Below are 19843 nucleotides of genomic sequence, written 5' to 3' on the forward strand. Positions count from 1 at the left end.
CAGATGAGCGCCCAAAACTAAAATAGAAAACTGCCAACATCTGCCTGATCTCCAATACAGATGAGCCCAAAGTAAAACACTGAACCCAAAGTATGGAAGATGTTTGGAGGGTAGGTGCAAATTTTGCAAGTGAATCTGAATTTTGCATTTTGAGCCCATCTTTATTTTCAGACATGAAACCAGGTAGCATGGAGTTTCTTCTGACTTCTGCCTGGGCTTACTTGAAATTCAGCCACATCTTGTTAAAACATATGAATACTAACAAAACTGACCAGCATTCTGAACCTACAAGGAAACCTGAAATGTGGACAATTTTGTGCCTAGGCTTTGTTAAAGTTTAGCACCGCTTTCATTTTAAATGATTCCCACTCCAATTGTCTTCTGTCTCCATCTCTGTGGGTGCTTAGGACTGTTTGCATATTCTTGTGGGCTTTTTGTGTTTACTGAAACCTTTCGTGGTGGCTTTGATTTGAAAAGGTAGTCTTCTGTATAATAGAACGTTAGTCAAACGTTAGCTTTTTAGCAGTGTAACTGGCTGCTTTTGTATAAGCAATGGGAAGATTTCTTTCTTTACTGACCAACCTGACTCTAATGCAGTAGGTTGTTGTTTACTGAACTCTGCTGCAAATTCACAGTAGATGTATGTAGTGACTAGAATGTACCCAAGCTGTAAAGCTTGGATCTAGATTTCAATCCTTCCAAATGCTGAAGTTTTTTAATCTGATTTTTGGCCGTGTGTGTTAACACCCACTAACGTGTCTAAATACTTCATACAAAAACACCTGCAAGCCCAAAAGAGCTTGCAATGCAAGGGCCTTATTCAGCCATCCTTAAATGCATTGAGTAGAACTTCACATCCTGATTAGTCGTCCTGACTTCAAATGGTGTGGCATGAGAAGTAAGGTATTGGTATGAATAAAGGAACCTGAATCAGTCCCTAAATTATGGACTTGAGACTAGTACGTACGTACATTGGGAATGGGATGTACTTGGGAAGAGAATGTCTCAGTCTGCAAGAATAAGAGTGAGCATCTCACTGCTTGAGATGAAGATTTGTGTAAATGAACATTTAAAGTGCTAATGCAAATGTTGTCATTGCACACATGGTGGGCACAGAAGAACCCTGCTTTTCAAGACTCTCTAGTACAAAGGAATTCAAGGTCTTCAAAACTGGTAACTTGAATGGAACCCATATTCTCCTCCTATGCTGATATTTCACTTCTGCACCTAAAGGAGATATTATTTTTCTTGCAATAACTGCTGCAGATGGGGAAAATGGGCTCTGGACGGCACAACAGAGCTTGCTTGAATGTTCGTTGAGAGAGATCATGAAACCATCACTTCCACTAGTGAGTGGCTATTCACAGGCATAGTCCCATTGACTTCAGTGAGTTTGCCAATGGGGTTCACAATCTTGTTAACTGGATTGTACCTCAAGGATGTCAAATACTTCTGCCCTACCTGGATTAATGGTTAGATAACTGGCACCTTGGAAATGCAACATAGAAATCCAATTCCTACACTGATGTTGGTTGTTTGAGGAAGCCAGCAGTTGTCCACCACTGCTACAGAAAATTGCTTGGAGACAGCGAGGTAATCAAGTTTAAACTTCACATTAAGCTACTGTGATCTTGCTCTTCTGATTTAAAACAGAATTTTATCCTGTAAGTCACTGAAATTTTTACAGCTGTAAACTATTCTAATGCCTAGCTATCAAGAGTAAAAGCTATTTGGAACACCCAAACTAGTTTCTCTCTCTTTATAGATGGTTTGAATAGTGTGGATCTAAAAGATTGTCTTTTTCTCCCCCCTCTCTTCCCCCCCCCCCCATCCCTTTCTGTAATTTGATTGTTGAGAAGTCTTTTCAGCACCTCCTTGGAGAGACTAGTGCCTCTAATGCTGAATCCAATATTTCTAACAAGGTCATCACATTCTTCTAGTTCATATTGTGTAGGGGTTGTGTATGTTAAATTGAAATGGCTTACACCAGTCACCTGGCACCACATTCTCGTTTTGAAATGTTACAAGGGCTGTGCATTCAAAACTGAATAGTCAGACATTGAGGGTTTTTTCATTCAGAATGTTGTATTTAAATGGCCTCTTTCCAAGTAATAGCCTTAAATCTAGCAGAGAGTCCATTTTAGCAACAAGAATAAACAAGTATCAGAGGGGTAGCTGTGTTAGTCTGGATCTGTAAAAAGCAACAGAGTCCTGTGGCACCTTATAGACTAACAGATGTATTAAAATAACAAGGAGTCTAGTGGCACCTTAAAGACTAACAGATTTATTTGGGCATAAGCTTTCGTGAGTAAAAACCTCACTTCTTCGGATGCATCCAAAGAAGTGAGGTTTTTACTCACGAAAGCTTATGCCCAGATAAATCTGTTAGTCTTTAAAGTGCCACTAGACTCCTTGTTATTTTAATACATCTGTTAGTCTATAAGGTGCCACAGGACTCTGTTGCTTTTTACAGATCCAGACTAACACAGCTACCCCTCTGATACTTGTTTATTCTTGTTGCTAAAATGGACTCTCTGCTAGATTTAAGGCTAACAGATTTATCTGGGCATAAGCTTTCGTGAGTAAAAACCTCACTTCTTTGGATGCATCCGAAGAAGTGAGGTTTTTACTCACGAAAGCTTATGCCCAAATAAATCTGTTAGTCTTTAAGGTGCCACTAGACTCCTTGTTGTTTTTGTAGATACAGACTAACACGGCTACCCCCTGATACTTAACAGATGTATTGAAGCATAAGCTTTCATGGGTGAATACCCTCTTCATCAGACGCATGTAATGGAAATTTTCCAGAGGCAGGTATAAATATGCAGGCAAGAATCAGTCTGGAGATAATGAGGTTAGTTCAATCAGGGAGGGTGAGGCTGTCTTCTAGTATGCATCCGAAGAAGTGGGCTGTAGTCCACGAAAGCTTATGCTCTAATAAATTTGTTAGTCTCTAAGGTGCCACAAGTACTCCTGTTCTTTTTGCGGATACAGACTAACACGGCTGCTACTCTGAAACCTGTCTTCTAGTAGTTGAGGTGTGAACACCAAGGGAGGAGAAACTGCTTTTTTTTAGTTGGCTAGCCATTCACAGGCTTTGTTTAATCCTGAGTTGATGGTGTCAAATTTGCAAATGAACTGAAGCTCAGCAGTTTCTCTTTGAAGTCTGGTCCTGCCATTTTTTTGCTGTAGGATGGCTACCTTAAAAATCTGTTATTGCATGGCCAGGAAGGTTGAAGTGTTCTCCTACAGGTTTTTGTATATTGCCATAAACCAGTTCACTAATTTAGCAGTGCAAAACTTTCAAATGTTAAGGCTTTTTATTCTGACTGTGAATATCTGCTATTGCCATGCTGCCAAACAATGGATTTCTTGGAGATTTGTTTAGAGATGCTTTAGGGCTTATCTCCATGAAAATTTTTGCTCCTGGCAATCTGGGTTGTGTATCTACCCCATACTAGCTTGCCATCCCCTAACTGTTAGTGTGCATCAGCACAGTACAGATGATCAATCTGTTAATGGGCTTTGATCTAATCTTTGAAACAGGACCAGATTAAAGACCTGTTAATTTGAGTCAGCAGCATCCATGTTCAAGTAGAAAAGCCCTCAGACACACTTTTTCCCCTTCCCCTCCCCCCCAGTGGTTTGGGCAGGAAACTTATCCAGCCATGTTCGTCTACTGAACCCAAATGTAAACCTTCTGGTTTACCAGGTAAACCTCTAAAAAGTTCTGTTGTGGCATAGTGGTGACATTATGATATACATGGATATATACTCATTTGCTGTACTCTGCAGCTGTTCCAGAAAAACTTGTTGTTCCTGCAGTCTGCCCTTAAAGTGAGGGCAAAAAGTTAGTCTTTGCAGGTAACAGGAAATGGGTATCCTTTCCACACTTCACCCTGGATCATCTTAACCAAATTGCTTCTAGCGCACATTCACTCCAGTAGTTTTCTAACTAGAAGAGAGTCCTAGCAAATCCTCGCTGTTGCACTTGATACCTCCTTGCTATCTGAATTTCAATCTATTTGAAGACATCAGACTGAAGAAATCCACTGATAAGTCTAAAATGTAATTGACTTAATTTTTCCCCCATCAAGGATATCTGACCTGGTTTGAACATTTGATAAAGTCTCCAGAAACTCCAAGAGTGATCAGTGAGTTGGATGCTCAATTTGACACCCTTTCAAAGGGCATAATTTTCAGAGAGCAGATTATTCATGACTTTCTGAACATCATACCCCTGTAAAAAGATTTGGTAAACTGGGTGTTTAAATAGCGAGGCACCCAAAGTCACTTTTCAGACCCTGTATAGGGTTGCCAGTTTTGGTTGGGCATATTTCTGGAAGTTTCATCACATAGCCATCTTTAATGACATATTAATCTTTAATTCTTGGAGACTCCAGGACAATCCTGGAGGGTTGGCAACCTTACAACTAGAACGCATACACAAACCCAGAGGGGTAGCTGTGTTAGTCTGGATCTGTTAAAAAAAAGAGTCCTGTGGCACGCGAGCTGATTTTCAGTGGCACTCATGCTGCTTGGGTCCTGGCCACCAGTCTGGGGGGGGTCTGCATTTTAATTAATTTTAAATGAAGCTTCTTAAACACTTTAAAAACCTTATTTACTTTACATACAATAATAGTTTAGTTATATATTATAGACTTATAGAAAGAGACCTTCTAAAAATGTTAAAATGTATGACTGGCACGCGAAACCTTAAATTGGAGTGAATAAATGAAGACTCGGCACACCACTTCTGAAAGGTTGCCGACCCCTGTTATAGACAAACAGATTTATTGGAGCATAGTCTTTTGTGGGTGAATACCCACTTTGTCAGATGTGTCAGTGTCCGAGCCAAGCCTACCTCTGACAGGCTCCACAAGGGGGTCAGAGGTAACCCAGGCTCACCTGAGAGTAGTTAGTTCACTGAATAACTGGGAGGCAGTTAGACAGGGAAGCAACTGGGCATGATAAAAGGCTAAGGAACTCCCACAGAGCTCCTGAGGAGAAAGGGAGCTTCCAGGAAGCGTGAACTAGGCAAAAATTCTGCAGCCAGGGAGGCCTGGCAGAGACCTTGAATAATCTGGGGAAAGTCTGCAGAACTCAAAGCATTGGAGGAGACTGAGGCCTTAAAGTAGAAGGAGCTGTGACTGGAATCTAAGGAGTGGTGGTGATGGGGGGGGTGTTTTTGTTTTTTGTTTTATTTTGGGATTCTTGCACTTTATCTAGGCTCTGAGGAAAGAGCCTTTTAAACAATTGTACCAGTGCTCCTTTCAGAAGATATTATTGAAGGGAGGTATACTGCCATAAAGTAGTGTGTTTGGCTTCTCCTTGACTTCATTGTTACAGCAGGGGGGGAGGAGGGAAACTGAGGCAGGCCATAACAGAATGGTACTTAGCTGCGAGCAGGTGCTCAGGAAGCAACAGTGGCCCTTCTGTAGCCGTGATTTATGATGTATCGTTAATCTGGTATATCTATGGATCCTATGGTAACATCTGTTTTTTTTTTTTTTTTACTGTACAAGGGCAAATTGGATACCATTAAAAATTGTATGTCTCACACACACACACACACACACACAGAGATATACCTCCTTGTCTAGAGAATGGTTAAATACCCCTATAAATTCAGTTTTGAAACCAAGTTTGGCTAATTGTGTCCTATTCTTAGTCATCACAAGGGCAGGGTCTTCATTGACCATGGTGGGATATTTGTCCATGTAAAGATACTCAATTTAGCCAAATTCTCCTATCTTTCCTGGTTTAACTAATTTGGTCCAAGTTTATGTAGTAGCAGTTTGCCAGCACAGAGGGCCTCTCTGGAGGGAGAGGGTTACTATTTTACAATTACAGGTCACAAAACAAAGCATTGTTCTGCATGTTTAGAGAGTTAATTTATGAACAATGTAGGGGATTACTTAGTTTGCAATAGGCTAAGAGAAGCTAAAGTTTGGCTCCTCAAACATTAACAATGCCCAGATCAGCAGAAAAGTGATAGAGTGGCAAAAGGAAGAACTAGTTTGAAAGTGGCCAGATGATAGGCAGACCTTCTGGAATGTATTGTTCCAAAGGCAGGAGGGGGAGAAGGTTGGTTTTTTTTTTTTTTTTGCCCACCAACTTTGACTATGTTCTTTTTAAGGTCAAAGAACCAGCCTTATCTATGAAAATGCATGGTTTCAGTCAGTTACTATTGTTTTTATTTTCAGCCTCTTTTGTGTTAATCAAGTAATGCTAAATAGGTAGGAGAGAGGCTTACAGAGCTGTTTTCAGTGGCTAGCTTATCTGCTGTCTGATAGGCTTCAGACACTTTCCATTCACGTGACTCACGTGTTCCTTTGAAAGCCAAGCTTTATCAGCATACCCTGTTGTGTCAGCAAAATTCAAGGTTTTAGAATGGTAACTTTGCACTTTTGAGTGCAGGACACAACTTCCCTTCCCTCTCCAGTTTAAACTCCCTGCATGTTAGCTGTGGAATGCACACTTTCCACATCTCTTCACTCAGCAAAGTCTCTCTATTACTGAAATGTTCCACTTTGAAACTGAACAGCCATCTGTTTCCAGGAAGCTATCTTTGCAGAGTAGCTACTCTAGCAGTTAAAATAACTTTTTTAAAGTTACTGACCTGTACAAAACTTGTTCATGGGCTCATGGAAGGTGCCACTTTGGCAGCCATGGAGAGTGGATTCTTTTGTTTCTCAATTTAAACATGTACTGGCATACTACACACACATCAAGGGCTAGCCCTATTTGCAGGGTATTCAAGGCCATAGAGTACTATGCTCATTGGAGGGCCAGGGGGAGGGGATTCTAACAGCAGCTGTCTGCTGATTTAGTATGCAGAGACAAACCTGAAAAGAAACCCCTATCTTATATTCAAAGTAACATTATGATCCAAAACAAACTCCACCAGAAGATCAGCCATCTTGAATCTACTTCTTACGGATAGGCACTGATGGGAGGGTAAATAAATCTAGCGATCACTACCCGTTTGAATTCATTGCTGTATAATCACAATTTGTCAGAACAAGACTCTAGCATTAGGAAAGCAAAACAACAAATGGAACAAGTAAGGGGAACTTGTCCTGAAGGGAAAAATGTCTTGTTTTGTGGGAAATCAGTGTTATGCCATGGAATTCACCCTATAAGCAGGAAACTTCTGTTGTAGGGCAAGTGGAATTTTAAGTTTCCAGTATTGTGGAACACCTGAGATTAAAGGAAAAGAGAGAGCATTCTGACAGCAAAATGTGCTGTGCAATGAGCTCCCATTGGAATGGGTTCCCCATAACCTAATCAGCCTTTTCCATCTATCTTTTCCCCCACTCCCAACAATAGGTCTCTCTTGTAGAATCCGCTTGAGAAGAAAGGGCAATTTTCACAATTCTCTGGGTGTGTAATTCAGTCTGGCAGGCACAGCCGCAAGAGGATGCCAAATGTGGTTGTGGCTTTAGTGATGTGCAAAACCATTTACCGAGTACCAGTCAGATCTCCTTTCACACAATCTGCTGAATGGTCAAGATGTGGACTTTTAGTCCTTATTGGCCTGGGATGGATTTGAACTGGCAGCCTAGGAGGTAAAGGGTCCATTATCCTAGTACTGAGCCACAGAGCCATTAAGTCAGTTTTGAGCGCCAACCGATCCTAGAGCCAGCAAGTGCTGCACCAGTCATCTGGTACAAGCTAGGACTTTGCTATTTTTGTCAGATGTCAGCAGCCTCCAGGCAGCTTGCAATTGCAGGAGTATAGAGGGAGAGAGTCAAAGTTTTAAGGCCAGAGGGGACCACCAGAGCATCTAGACTGACCTCCTGTATATTACAGCCCACCACCACATCCAGCACCCACACGCTAAACCCAACCCATCCACATCCTCTATTCCTGTCGGTTTACTATGCGCCCTTTGTGGGGTAGGGAAGACAAGATAATACAGGAGCTTCTGCAATGCTGGGTGCTCTCCCTTCTGCCCTATTTTCTAAGTCTGCACTGGGAGAAGCAGACCTGGCACACTGGAGAACGGGAGCCTACACTTTCAATTCAACTTCAATAATTCTGGCTGATTTCATCAGGCAATGTCAACGTACACTTCTGTACACTGAAGGAACACCGTATTATCTAGGGTTACCATACGTCCTCTTTTTCCCGGACATGTCCAGCTTTTCGGCACTCAAACCCCCGTCCGGGGGGAATTGCCCAAAAGCCGAACATCTCCGGGAAAATGGCGGCTCTGCTCCTCCCCTGACTCTTCGGCTCTGTTTAAGAGCCGAGCTGCCCCAGCGCTACCGGCTTCGGGCAGCCCCCTTGCCTCCGGACCCTGCGCTGCCGGAGCCCGGGAGGGGAAGTGCCCGGCTGGGGGCGCAGGGTCCGGAGGCATGGGGGGCTGCCCGAAGCCCGAGCGCTACCGGCTTCACGGTTTGCTGGGCAGCCTCCAGACCCTGCGCCCCCAGCTGGGCGCTTCCCCTCCCGGGCTCCAGCTGCGCTGGGGAAGCGCCGGCTGGGGGCGCAGGGTCTGGGGGCTGCCCGGCAAACCGTGAAGCCGGTAGCACTCGGGCAGCCCTTTCCGCGTGGCTGGGAATGGGAGGGAGGAGGGAGCAGAGTTAGGGCGGAGTTGGGGCGGGGCTGGGGGTGGGGAAATGGGCGGGGCCAGGGCCCATGGAGGATCCTCTTTTATTTGCTAGATATGGTAACCCTAGTAGTATTCCCCAAACCCTGAGTCTCCTTTTGGCTGTAGAGGTTCTGCCAACTACTTTCCCTGGCTGTCCTACTGCCTTGCTCCTTGCCAGTCTTTAAAAGATACAGTACATATAACCTCTGCTGTCCTGAAAACAAAATCCAGCTACTCAAGTGGAATCTGTACAAAATTTCTAATCCTATTTTTCCAAAATAGGTTTCAATGCTTTGAAATAAATGGAGTGACATTTACCTTTTGCCAGATCTAAAGATGTCAGTTTTGCACAGCATGATTCACTTTGAATATAGAGCCAGCCACTACTGATCCAGATCAAAGTTTCAAGGGCTTCACTCAAACCAAGGACATCACTTACTGAGCAGGAGGAGGGAACCTGCAAAAAGAGGAGCCTGTCAGGAATGACTTTGAAGCAGTTCTCGAAGCTATACTTTACTTTCCCACTTCTTGCAGGAAGCTAGCACACGCTCAGGGACTCAACCTAAAAACTCATCGGTGTACAGCTATCAGACACACAGTACTTACATGTGATCACTTAGGTTTCCAGGCAGTAGTTGAAACAAAATGGAACAGCTGATGGCTGGCAGAGCTTTGGTATTCCCTGTTGCTGTGGCTATTTTGTGCCTTGCTCTCACTTCACAGTGGAGTCTGGGGTAGGAACTGAGAATCTAGTTACATTTTTGTGTGTGCACTGTTTCACAAGTACAGGTAATACGGAGGGAAATGAGAAGAGTGTAGGATTTAGAAGAATCTTAACCCTCTTATTTTTCAATCAGATATGCGGTGAAGAGGGCTCTGCTCTAGAATTCACTTCTGAAGAAAACACTGACTTGTTCAACACTTGACAAATTATTTTTCAAAACATCTTTATTTTGTTCTGCTTTGCACAAATCCCCATGCACCGTAACATGGTACGTTCTAATCTAGGGTAGTCCCAGAAAGCCAGCAGGCAATGTCATCAGTTATGTTTTGTTTCCTTCAGATGCATATTCAGTCTCATCCAATGAAAATGGAGGCAAGTCAGAATCGGTGGCCAACTTGCAGCCTCAGTCATCCCTTAACTCAATCCAGAGCTCTCCTGGGCCAAAGCGTTCAACCAACACACTGAAAAAATGGCTGACCAGTCCTGTGCGTCGGCTGAACAGTGGGAAGACTGAGAGTAACATCAAAAAACAGAAGAAAGTGCGAGATGGCAGGAAGAGCTTTGACCTTGGTTCACCGAAGCCTGGAGATGAGACCACTCCTCAAGGGGACAGTGCAGATGAGGTATGTATTAACAGTAATGCAGATGAGACTGTATCTTGGGCAGAGCATTCAGTGATGTCTGTCTGTCTCAATTCAGAATAAGGACTCGTCTACACATAGTCAGGAACAGCTGTTCCTGAGTATGAACTGTTTGTACATACTCTTATTCTGGAATAATGGTTCCTTGTTCTTATTTACTTTCACTTTAAAAGTGTGCTAAATTAGGGGTGGGGCTGAGTGGGAGTGGTGGAGAACCTCCTTTTGTGCTTACAGGAAAACTACAGTGTGATTATGAAAGATCTAATATCACTTCAGAATAACTAAAACAAAATTGATTTATATTTGTGCCATAGATATGATCCTTCCATTTTGAAAATCTAGCATTAATTAGGGCTGAGACTTTCAAAATTATTGTACATCAGGATGTTTGGTGTTTGTTTCAATTTAATTGCTAAACAAGAATTCCAGATTAAGATGCACAGTAGTCATTCTTGAGCAATGATCAACAATTTATGCTGATATCTGTATTTTTAAACTGAGATTTTTTTCTATTAAAAGAAAACACTAACTTTTTTGTAAGCTATGCCAACATTTCTTGCTGTTAAATATTTGTCTGTAGCAATAATGGCCACCATTTCCCTGTGTCACACTGACTAGAATTTGTTACTTCATGATCTATCCTGTCAGCAGCTCTAGTGTGACAGTTGAACAGAAAATGAAGGTCACACTATTTAAATGCATGGGGAGATAAGAAACTCAAAGCTTTACATTACCTTTTATTAATCTAAATTAGATGTGGCCTCTGTCAGGCAATAGAGTAAATAGGAAGATTTTTTTAAGTGTCCCATTAACTATTATTTAATGATTTTCAACGACTTGCTTTGGAAGAGTATATTGTCCCTGGCTGATCACTCAATAATAAAAAAATGACTTTCCTTTGTCATGGCAGCCAGACTTATCCATAATCCTCCCTGCCTCATATCTATGTTGATACAGCTATTGTATTAGAAATAAGCATAAAGGTAGCTAGGTAGGCTCTGAAGTGGTGTGTTTATATAACCAGCCTTTTTGTGTCTAATGATGATCTTGCTTTCAGAAGAGTAAGAAGGGTTGGGGAGAAGATGAGCCAGATGAAGAATCCCACACACCGCTTCCTCCTCCTATGAAGATTTTTGACAATGACCCTACGCAGGATGAGATGGTAGGACTTTGCTGCTAACCAGTTTGCTGGCTAGTTGTGTTCCCCCAAATGACTATGCTTTATTCATTTGACTACATTTTTAATAGTGAATAATTCTTCCAGTATACATAGGTCAGTCTGGTTACCATGGACAATTTTCTTGTGCTGCTGTTCAGAACCCTTCACTGAATAGCTTTTAAGAAAATGGTGCCTGTTGAGCAATCCAACCTTGTAGTCTTTGCTTTGGTGCACAAGGACACTTCTTTGTTTTGTGTGTTCAGGATTTCTATAACTTTACTTGTATATTACATAAATTCCACGTGTGAAACGTGTGTGTATGTGTGTGTATATATATATATATATATATATATATATATATATATATATGTATATATGTATATATGTATATATATATGTATATATATATGTATATTGCCCTTGGTATCTGGCAATAGCAATGCATGTGCTGGTTGGTGACTGTTTTGGCCCCAGTGAATAGAGCAGACGTAGTATCAAATGCATGAGATCCAGTCAGTTTCCTTTCTGGGAGTCAGGGGACCTGGGCACTAATCCAAGTCCTGCCAGTGTCTTCCTGTGTGACCTCAGGTAAGTCACTTCACTTCTCTGTGCCCTAGCTTTCCTATCTGTGAAATGGGGAGAAAGGTCCTTATGCACCATTCTAAACTGCTTTGGAACTTAGAAATAAAAAGTGCTATATAAGGTCAAAGTATTATTTGTTGGGTCTCTAGAGACAGCTGGGAGTACTCACTCCCCTGACCAAAAAAACAATGCCAACTTCTCTTGTTATGTACTGTAGCAACAACTTAGGTGCTCAAAGTCCTATAGGAATCTTTCGTTCTTACCCATGCTTGTGCATCGTGCTGGTAGGCTACTTGTCAATAGGCTTTTCTCTTCTATTGTGCTATCTGTATTTCTGCTACTATGGGCTCAGATTTCAAACTTGGGCATGTTAGACTAGCCATCTGGACTCTCAGGCACCCTGATTACTGTTGTTTAGGTGCCTGAATGTCCATTTAATCACCCAATGTGGATATTAAGGTGCCTGTGTTTTGGAAAGTGAGCTCTATGGCTTTTTGGGAAGTTTTACTTATTGCTAGTGCCATTTAGCTGCCTGTGACTGAGAGGCTGCTGGAGGCATTCTGCTGTGATGAATGGCATAATGGTGTATAAAATGAATCCTTGGATTATTTCGGTTTGCTTTGAAGTTAGGGGAGACTTTAGCCTGTGAATTTGATCCATGGATCTGCTTTGTGTTCAGTTAATTGCCTTGGTTGTCTGTCTTGTCTACATATTTTATTTTTTTTCCTTGCTCTGTCAACTCCTACAAATCTGTTCTCTTGTTAGCTGCTTCCTTTCTTTTCTCGTGGCATCCATTTTTAACACTATATACTTCCCTCCCCTCAAGATCCAGTTAGTTACTGTGTGCAAAGAGGCAAAAATGGGAGAGATCAGGAAGTCTTCCCCAAAATCTGCTGGTTCTGGGGAGGATTATGGCAGGTTAGGAGCTTCAGAAAGGGCAGTGAGCAGCAAATCCCTGCCAGCCAGCCAGTGCGTGGACCCATGGATCAGAGTGATACAGGGTGGATTCAGGGGCACTCCTCTCATCTGTCAGCTTCTGTTAAAACATTGGGTGGTGACAGCAAGACTGGCAGGCAGCAGCTGGGAGTCATGGACTCTTGACCTTATGTATTGCATGGACTGCTGGCTGGCTGGAGAAGGGATGTGGGGAGCAAGCTTTGGATCCATACCAGTATGGTATTAGTCTGATTCCTGGCTGGTTGCCTGTAGAATTTAGATTTTTGTTTTTAATCTGTCCCATGCCTCTGGTCACCCTTCTGATGCTTAACATGGCAGGAGATTTTAGTGTCTATGGTACATGCATGATCCTCTAACACTCAATGATGAACTAATCAGTTTTCTTCTCCATATAGATAAACTTTACGGAGCCTTTTGGCATCCTGATTACTTCCCCCCCTCTGACTTGCCTGACAAAGACGACTTTACTCTGCATTGAGGTCCTGTCTTTATGAGAGGAAGGATGGTCTGGTGGATAGAACGCTAATGTGGAACTTGGGAGACTTGGATTCAATTCCTTGCTCCTCCACAGACTTCTTGAGCAAATTGCTTAGTCTCTGTGCCTCCGCTGTCTATCCGTAAAATGAGAATAATAGTACTTCCCTATTAGAGCTGGCCACACTTTCTTAACGAATAGCAAACTTGCCAAATGCCACACTTTTCAGGGCATCACAACTAGTTGTAAAATCAATGAAGAGTTTGAGCCAAAAAATTGAGGGGGGTGGACGGGAAAAACTTCAGACGTGTCAAAGCAAAATGTATTGATATTTTTGAAACCAAGTATTCTCAAATTAACACTTCATTTAAAAATGCCGAATAAAATGTTTTATTCAATGAAACAATTTCTTTCCTTTTGGTTTTGGCAAGGAAAAATTCTTTAACCTTTTTTGGTTTAAAAGGAACTGATTTTTGGTTTGGCTGGAGGAACAGTCAGTGATTAGCTCCATTCTGTTCCCTATCTAACTGGAATATTGTGAGTCTGCACATGTTGATTGTGAGGACCTTGACTACCAAAATAATGAGGAACACAGCTTGCATATGGGGAAATTCTAACACCACTTTAATTTGTCCCTATAAGCACCCATTGTAGTTAAAGAGAATCTAGTTTACCTTAATTTGAAGCTGGAAGACTTGTGCATTTTTTTTTAATTTTGTTATTCCATATCAAGACTTTTTTTCTTATGAAACCATTTAAAAGTTCCAGTATTGGCACAAATTCCCCCTTCCCCCTCTCTCCCCCCCCCCCCCCAGCTTTGGATTCATGTCTCTACAGTGGTCTGAAGATGTTTTTTGCATTTATACTGTTTTATAAGTGCTCAATATTAAGCATCTACATCACCATTGAGATATCTACATTGCTGACTTTTCACTAGTGTTGAGTGTTGAAATAAGTGGGAGCTACGGCATTGAACATCTCCTGAAAATCAGGCCCACTTACTTAAGCACCTACATTTGAAAATGGTGGCTTAAACATTAGGGTTACCATACGTCCGGTTTTTCCCAGACATGTCCGGCTTTTCGGCAATCAAACCCCCATCCGGGGGGAATTGCCAAAAAGCTGAACATGTCCGGTAAAATGCCGGCCGGGCACTTCCCCTCCCGCGGCTGCTCTGCTCCTCCCCTGACTCTTCGGCTCTGTTTAAGAGCCGAGCTGCCAGAGCGCTATGGGCTTCAGGCAGCCCCCATGCCTCCGGACCCTGCGCCGCTGGAGCCCGGGAGGGGAAGTGCCCGGCTGGGGGCGCAGGGTCCGGAGGCAAGGGGGCTGCCCGAAGCCCAAGCGCTACCGGCTTCACGGTTTGCCGGGCAGCCCCCAGACCCTGCGCCCCCAGCTGGGCGCTTCCCCTCCCGGGCTCCAGCTGCACTGGGGAAGCGCCGGCCGGGGGTGCAGGGTCTGGGGGCTGCCCGGCAAACCGTGAAGCCGGTAGCGCTTGGGGCAGCCCTTTCCGTGTGGCTGGGAGTGGGAGGGAGGAGGGGGCGGAGTTAGGGCGGGGAAGGGGCGGAGTTGGGGTGGGAAATGGGCAGGGCCAGGATCCCATGGAGGCTCCTTTTTTTTTTTTTTTTTTTTTTTTTTTTATTATTATTATTTCAGTATGGTAACCCTATTAAACATCCAGCTATTTTCTCTCTTCAGAACCCTGCTTGTCAGTCTTTTTGCTAGAGATGCCTCTCCTGCTTCAATAGCTGCATGTAATCTTGAATAAGAATTTAAAGATTATTACATTCTGGTTCTGAAGCGAATTCCTCTGTTGAATGATAAATTAACCTGATTATCTATAACTTTGTTTTAATTAGAGCTGTTGATTAGATGCATCACTTGGGCAAAAGCAAAATTACAAAAGAGAATGGCAATATGTTCATTTTCTGAACTGCCTCAAGAAAAGTGAGTAGGGTGAGTCCCCTCTGCCCCCTTTCCCTGCTGCTGTATCATTCAACAGTAGTAAGCCCCCCCCGTCAGTTTTCTGAACCTCCCCCCCCCATAGTCTGTCTAATGAGATGGCCACATGCCTAATCTCCAATGTCACTTCTCCTGGGTCTCATTCACCAACACTTCGTAATCTCCAGTGTGCATTCATTAGAACTTGTAGTGACTTCATTGAAGCAATACCCGTCTTTCTTCCTCTCCCTTCCCCCCTCCCCCCAAAAAGCTGCAACCCTTCACTAAGTGACTGAGGAGATAAATAAGCCTTTTATAATTCTAATGGGATAGACTGTAAAGGCAGTTGACTCTTTATAGCTGGCTGCCATTAAATCATGCACAGAGCCTATTATCAAGGGTCACAGAGATGCAGTCAGCACTTGTCTTCAGTACAGGATAAATGTATTTTCAGATGAGCTAGTATAGATCTCTATCTGCCTGACTCTTCTCATGCAGGTGTGTTTGTCTTCAGGGTGCTGGAGGTTCATAGCACCTGTTGATTGTGCTCAATTGTGGGTGCTCATCACTATTGACAATTAGAGCACTTTTTTTCAAAAGTGTAGATGCTAAATATGGATTTAGGTGCTGAATTTTGGGAACCCAAGTTCAACAATGTTAGGGTTTTGTCTTAAAACCCTAAGCTAACACCTGTAGAGATGTTTCTTTGAACATAAGGGTGTGTTTGAAGCACTTTTCCTTTCATAGGCCTGGTCCTGAGTACTAGCACCTTACAGGTATTCCTATATGGGTATGCTGTACGGGCAAAGCACTCCTAGTGTGGACCTGGCTTATGCTGGCAAAGGTTACCGCCCTTTCTCCCCCTCCTCTTCTCTCCCCCCTCCTGAGCAGAACAAGCTGTTGGTTCAGCTTTGCCAATATAACTAAATCTATGCTGGGGGCTTTTGCTGGCGGAGGTGATGCATAACCATTGAGAGTGGGGAGGGCCCACAATTTAAAAGTTTGGGGGGCACATGACTGCCCCATGTGTTGCCTCTGGTCTAGAACAGAGGCTTTCAAACTGGGACATGTGGCAATGTTGGGGGATGGGGAGGCCTGGGCAGGGCCAGCTCTAGGATTTTTGCTGCCCCAAGCAAAAAAAATTTTGACCGCACCACCCCCCCTTTTTTTTGTGCTCCTGGCCCTGCCCCAACTCCGCCCCTTCCCCAAATCCCCAGTCCCACCTCCTCCCCCCGGCATGCTGCATTCCCCCCCCCCATGGCTTCCTGCGGCCCCCCCGTGACCTCCCGCCCTAACTCACCTCCACTCTGCCTGCTCCCCCAGGCGCGCCACCACTCCGCTTCTCCCCCCTCCCTCTCAGGCAAGGGAGGGTGGAGCAGCGGTGCATTCAGGTGAGCAGGTGGAGCAGAGGTGAGCTAGGGTGGGGGGCGCAAGAAGTAATGGGGGGGTAGAGGAACTGCTCCCCACTCCAGCTCACCTCCACTCCACCACCGCAGCGGCACGCTCAGGGGAGCAGGCGGAGCGGAGGCGAGCTGGGGCGGTGGGGGCACTTTTTTCCCCATGCCCCGGAGTCTGCACCTATGATGGCCAGCGCCATAATGCTGCCTGTAGAAATGTGCCGCCCCAAGCACCTGCTTGTTTTGCTGGAGCCGGCCCTGGGTCTGGGGGGGGGCAGGCCACCCAGCAGAAGTGTGTGGGGCGGGGGGGGGGGGGGGGCGGGAACCCATTGCCTCAGTTTGCTGGCATAGCTATGTTGGTCAGGGATTGCATTTGTTCACATCCCTGACAGCTGTGCCTGCAGAACCCGTAGTATAGGCCAGGGCCGGCTCCAGCATTTCTGCTACCCCAAGTGCAAAAAAAGAGTCGCGAGCGCGATCGGCAGCGGCAATTGGGGGGGGGGGGGGGGAGCCGCGATAGGCGGTGGCAGTTTAGCAGCAGGTCCATCGCTCCCAGAGGGAGTGAAACCTGCTGCTCCCGAATTGCCATACATGCCGCCCCTCTCCCTTGGCTGCCTCAAGCACCTGCTTGTTAAGCTGGTGCCTGGAGCCGGCCCTGGGCCTGGCCATAGTTTTAAAATAAAAAAAAAACGCTTTGCAACCCAAATGTTGTAGAAGGGTGCTAATGTATGAGAACCAGCAAGTGAAACTGACTAAATTCCTTGCCCAAGTTGTTGACTTTGCCTCAGTTTTTGGATGCCCAACACAAGACACCTGATGCCTGACTTAGGCCTTGGCTACACTTGCAAGTTACAGCGCTGTAAAGCCTCCCCCAGCGCTGTAACTCACTCCCCGTCCACACTGGCAGGGCACTTGCAGCACTGTATCTCCCTGGGTACACCATTGCAGGTACTCCACATCTCGGAGAGGAATAACAGCTGCAGCGGAGTGGCTACGACTCACGGGTGTGAGTGTAAACGCTTGCAGCGCTGTACTAATCACCTTGTCAAGTGGCCAATCCTCTCCGGCTGCAGGAATGCGGAAGTGCTGGTTTCAAAGCTCGTACTGCAGAGAAAAGCAAACTATTTGCACCTTGCTTTGAGTGAGTAAACAAATGAGCAGGGGGCCGGGAGTTCAGAACTTGCAAAATAGAGAGCTGACATGCTCCAAAAAGCATACTCTCTCTCCCCCTCCACACTCCCTGTCACAATCCACCCCACCACCCCCTGTTTTGAAAAGCATGTTGCAGCCACATGAATGCTGGGATAGCTGCCCATAATGCACCGCTCCCAACACAGCTGCAAATGTTACAAGTGTGGCCACATCACTGCGCTGGCAGCTGTCAGTGTGGACAGACTGCAGCGCTTTTCCCTACTCAGCTGTACAAAGACAGGTTTACCTCACAGCGCTGTACAGCTGCAAGTGTAGCCAAGGCCTTAGTTGTTTTCCCAAGGAGTGCTGGTCACATTAACTTCTTTAAAATGGCGTGGTTTTTTTTAACCCGGTGTGCCTTCGCTTTCCCACTTGTAAAATCAAGGTGATCGTATTGTCTACCATTGGGTAAGCAAGATCAGTTTGTAGTGTCTGTAAAACTATTGAGATCCTGGAAAGGAAGAAAATGAATTTTAAAGTGTTTATTCATTATAATCTACCTGTGACTTGCAACATGAGTAAGGAAACTTGCTTTTCTAAATTATAGGGTGACCATATGTCCTGTTTTGGCTGGGACTGTCCCTTTTTTTTTTTTTTTTTTTTTTTAAAGCCTTGTCCTGGCTGTTGTCGTTATTTTATTTTATTACAAAAGTGGGCATTTGTCCTGTTTGATCATGCCCACTTCTGCCCCCCCCCCCAAAAGGGAGAGGGGTGCAGAGGAAAATGGGGAGGGAGGCAAGTGGTAATGCCAGCCATATGCAGAGGAGGAGGGCTGGGCGAATGACTTGGGCCAGTCCTAGGGGGAGGCTCAGGCCAGTGGGTCGGGCCAGCCCTACAGTGTCCCATTTTCCTTTGGGAAATATGGTCGCCCTTTTAAACCTGTTTTTAAGCAACTAATTTTTTAATCCTGCACAGAAATGCCACCAGAATTCCAGTGCTAATTCTGTGCTTTGCTAGTCTGGTGACAGTCAGCTACCTAACACTATGCATGTGATCCTCACGCGCCCATGTTCTTCCTGCTTGAGTCCCAAACATTACCTCGCTGATTGCTGGTTTGGTCACTTTCCTAACCCCTTCTCATCCTGCTAACCTGCTTTTCCTTTGCAAACTGGTGTCTTGCAGTCCTCCTCTTTGCTAGCTGCTCGTCAGAGCTCCTCTGATGTCCCAACTGCTGCGGATCTTGTCAGTGCAATAGAAAAGTTGGTCAAAAGTAAGCTGGTAAGTGTAGTGTCTTGGAAATTCTCTACAGAATAGGCATAACTTGTATCTGTAGCATGAGTTTGACAGTCTGCCTTATTTCCTTGTTGCTTTGCACCTGCTGCATTTTTATTAACCTTTAGACTCTCCAGTTCAGTGTAGAAGTTCTAATAGCTGTTACTCCACAACTAAAATTAAATGCAGTTGCAAGCTTCTGTGCAGATGTTGCACCAAAGTCAGTTAAATTTTCAAAGCATGGTATAGCCTTTGAACTGTATGATACTGGCGAATTTCATATATTTGTGTCTAAGAGCCATTCCTCAGAACAGACATAAACATTTGGATTATATTAAAGGCAAGGCCTTATTTATCATATGGTAACTTTTTTTTTTACCATGAGAGTTTAGCTATGAAATAGCTGTCCGTTATTGCTTGACCTCAGTGTGTATCTCTGAAAATTTTAATGAATTTACATTCCTACTAAATAGCGCAATTGTTTAACCTCTTAATGTATAATAGTTGTGATTAACCTTATTGAAATTAAAGCACCACCTGTGTCACTTTCTCGTCTGCTATTTTAAAAAAAACAATTTTTTTTTTGTTCTGATCTCTACCATGGTGAAAGCCCTATAGACTAAAGCCAGAAGACTTATTCTAGATTTTACTGTAATGCATTTGCAATTTACAATCTTCTTTCTATTGGGCAGTTGCTTATAGTGTGGAAGGGATGATTCTGGCTTCCTTTAATTGTTCCTTGAAACAATCCTCTATAGGGTAAAACATCCCTGGGCCTGTAAACTTGGGCAAATGCTACAGCTTAAACAAGTTTTGCTCAATGAAAAAGTCAGAGTTGAGGGAGACCTAATGCTGAGCCTGTGAAGGTTCATTTTCTTGCACTCATTTTCAGGGTGAGGAGAATAATAAAACAAGCGGGGCTGGAATTCCTATGAATCTGTGGAACCAGCTTTATCTGGCAAAGTGATTCC

At 44.1% G+C, this 19843-nt stretch overlaps 1 protein-coding gene across 6 annotated transcripts in view; it reads left to right on the forward strand.

The window, feature by feature from the left end:
* The window catches only part of KALRN (kalirin RhoGEF kinase), a 721955-nt gene that overhangs the window by 625491 nt on the left and 76621 nt on the right, over positions 1-19843 (forward strand). For 2 of the 6 annotated variants that reach the window (XM_065561521.1, XM_065561522.1), the window contains 3 exons: positions 9660-9943; positions 11019-11123; positions 18783-18878. In XM_065561521.1, the coding sequence (XP_065417593.1) occupies positions 9660-9943; positions 11019-11123; positions 18783-18878 (485 nt within the window). The remainder of the gene's footprint in view (positions 1-9659; positions 9944-11018; positions 11124-18782; positions 18879-19843) is intronic. The other 4 variants (XM_042843108.2, XM_024104811.3, XM_024104809.3 and 1 more) reach the window with 3 other exon arrangements.

The sequence above is a fragment of the Chrysemys picta genome, chromosome 11 (assembly GCF_011386835.1).
Source record: "Chrysemys picta bellii isolate R12L10 chromosome 11, ASM1138683v2, whole genome shotgun sequence".
Classification (NCBI taxonomy): Eukaryota; Metazoa; Chordata; order Testudines; family Emydidae; genus Chrysemys; species Chrysemys picta.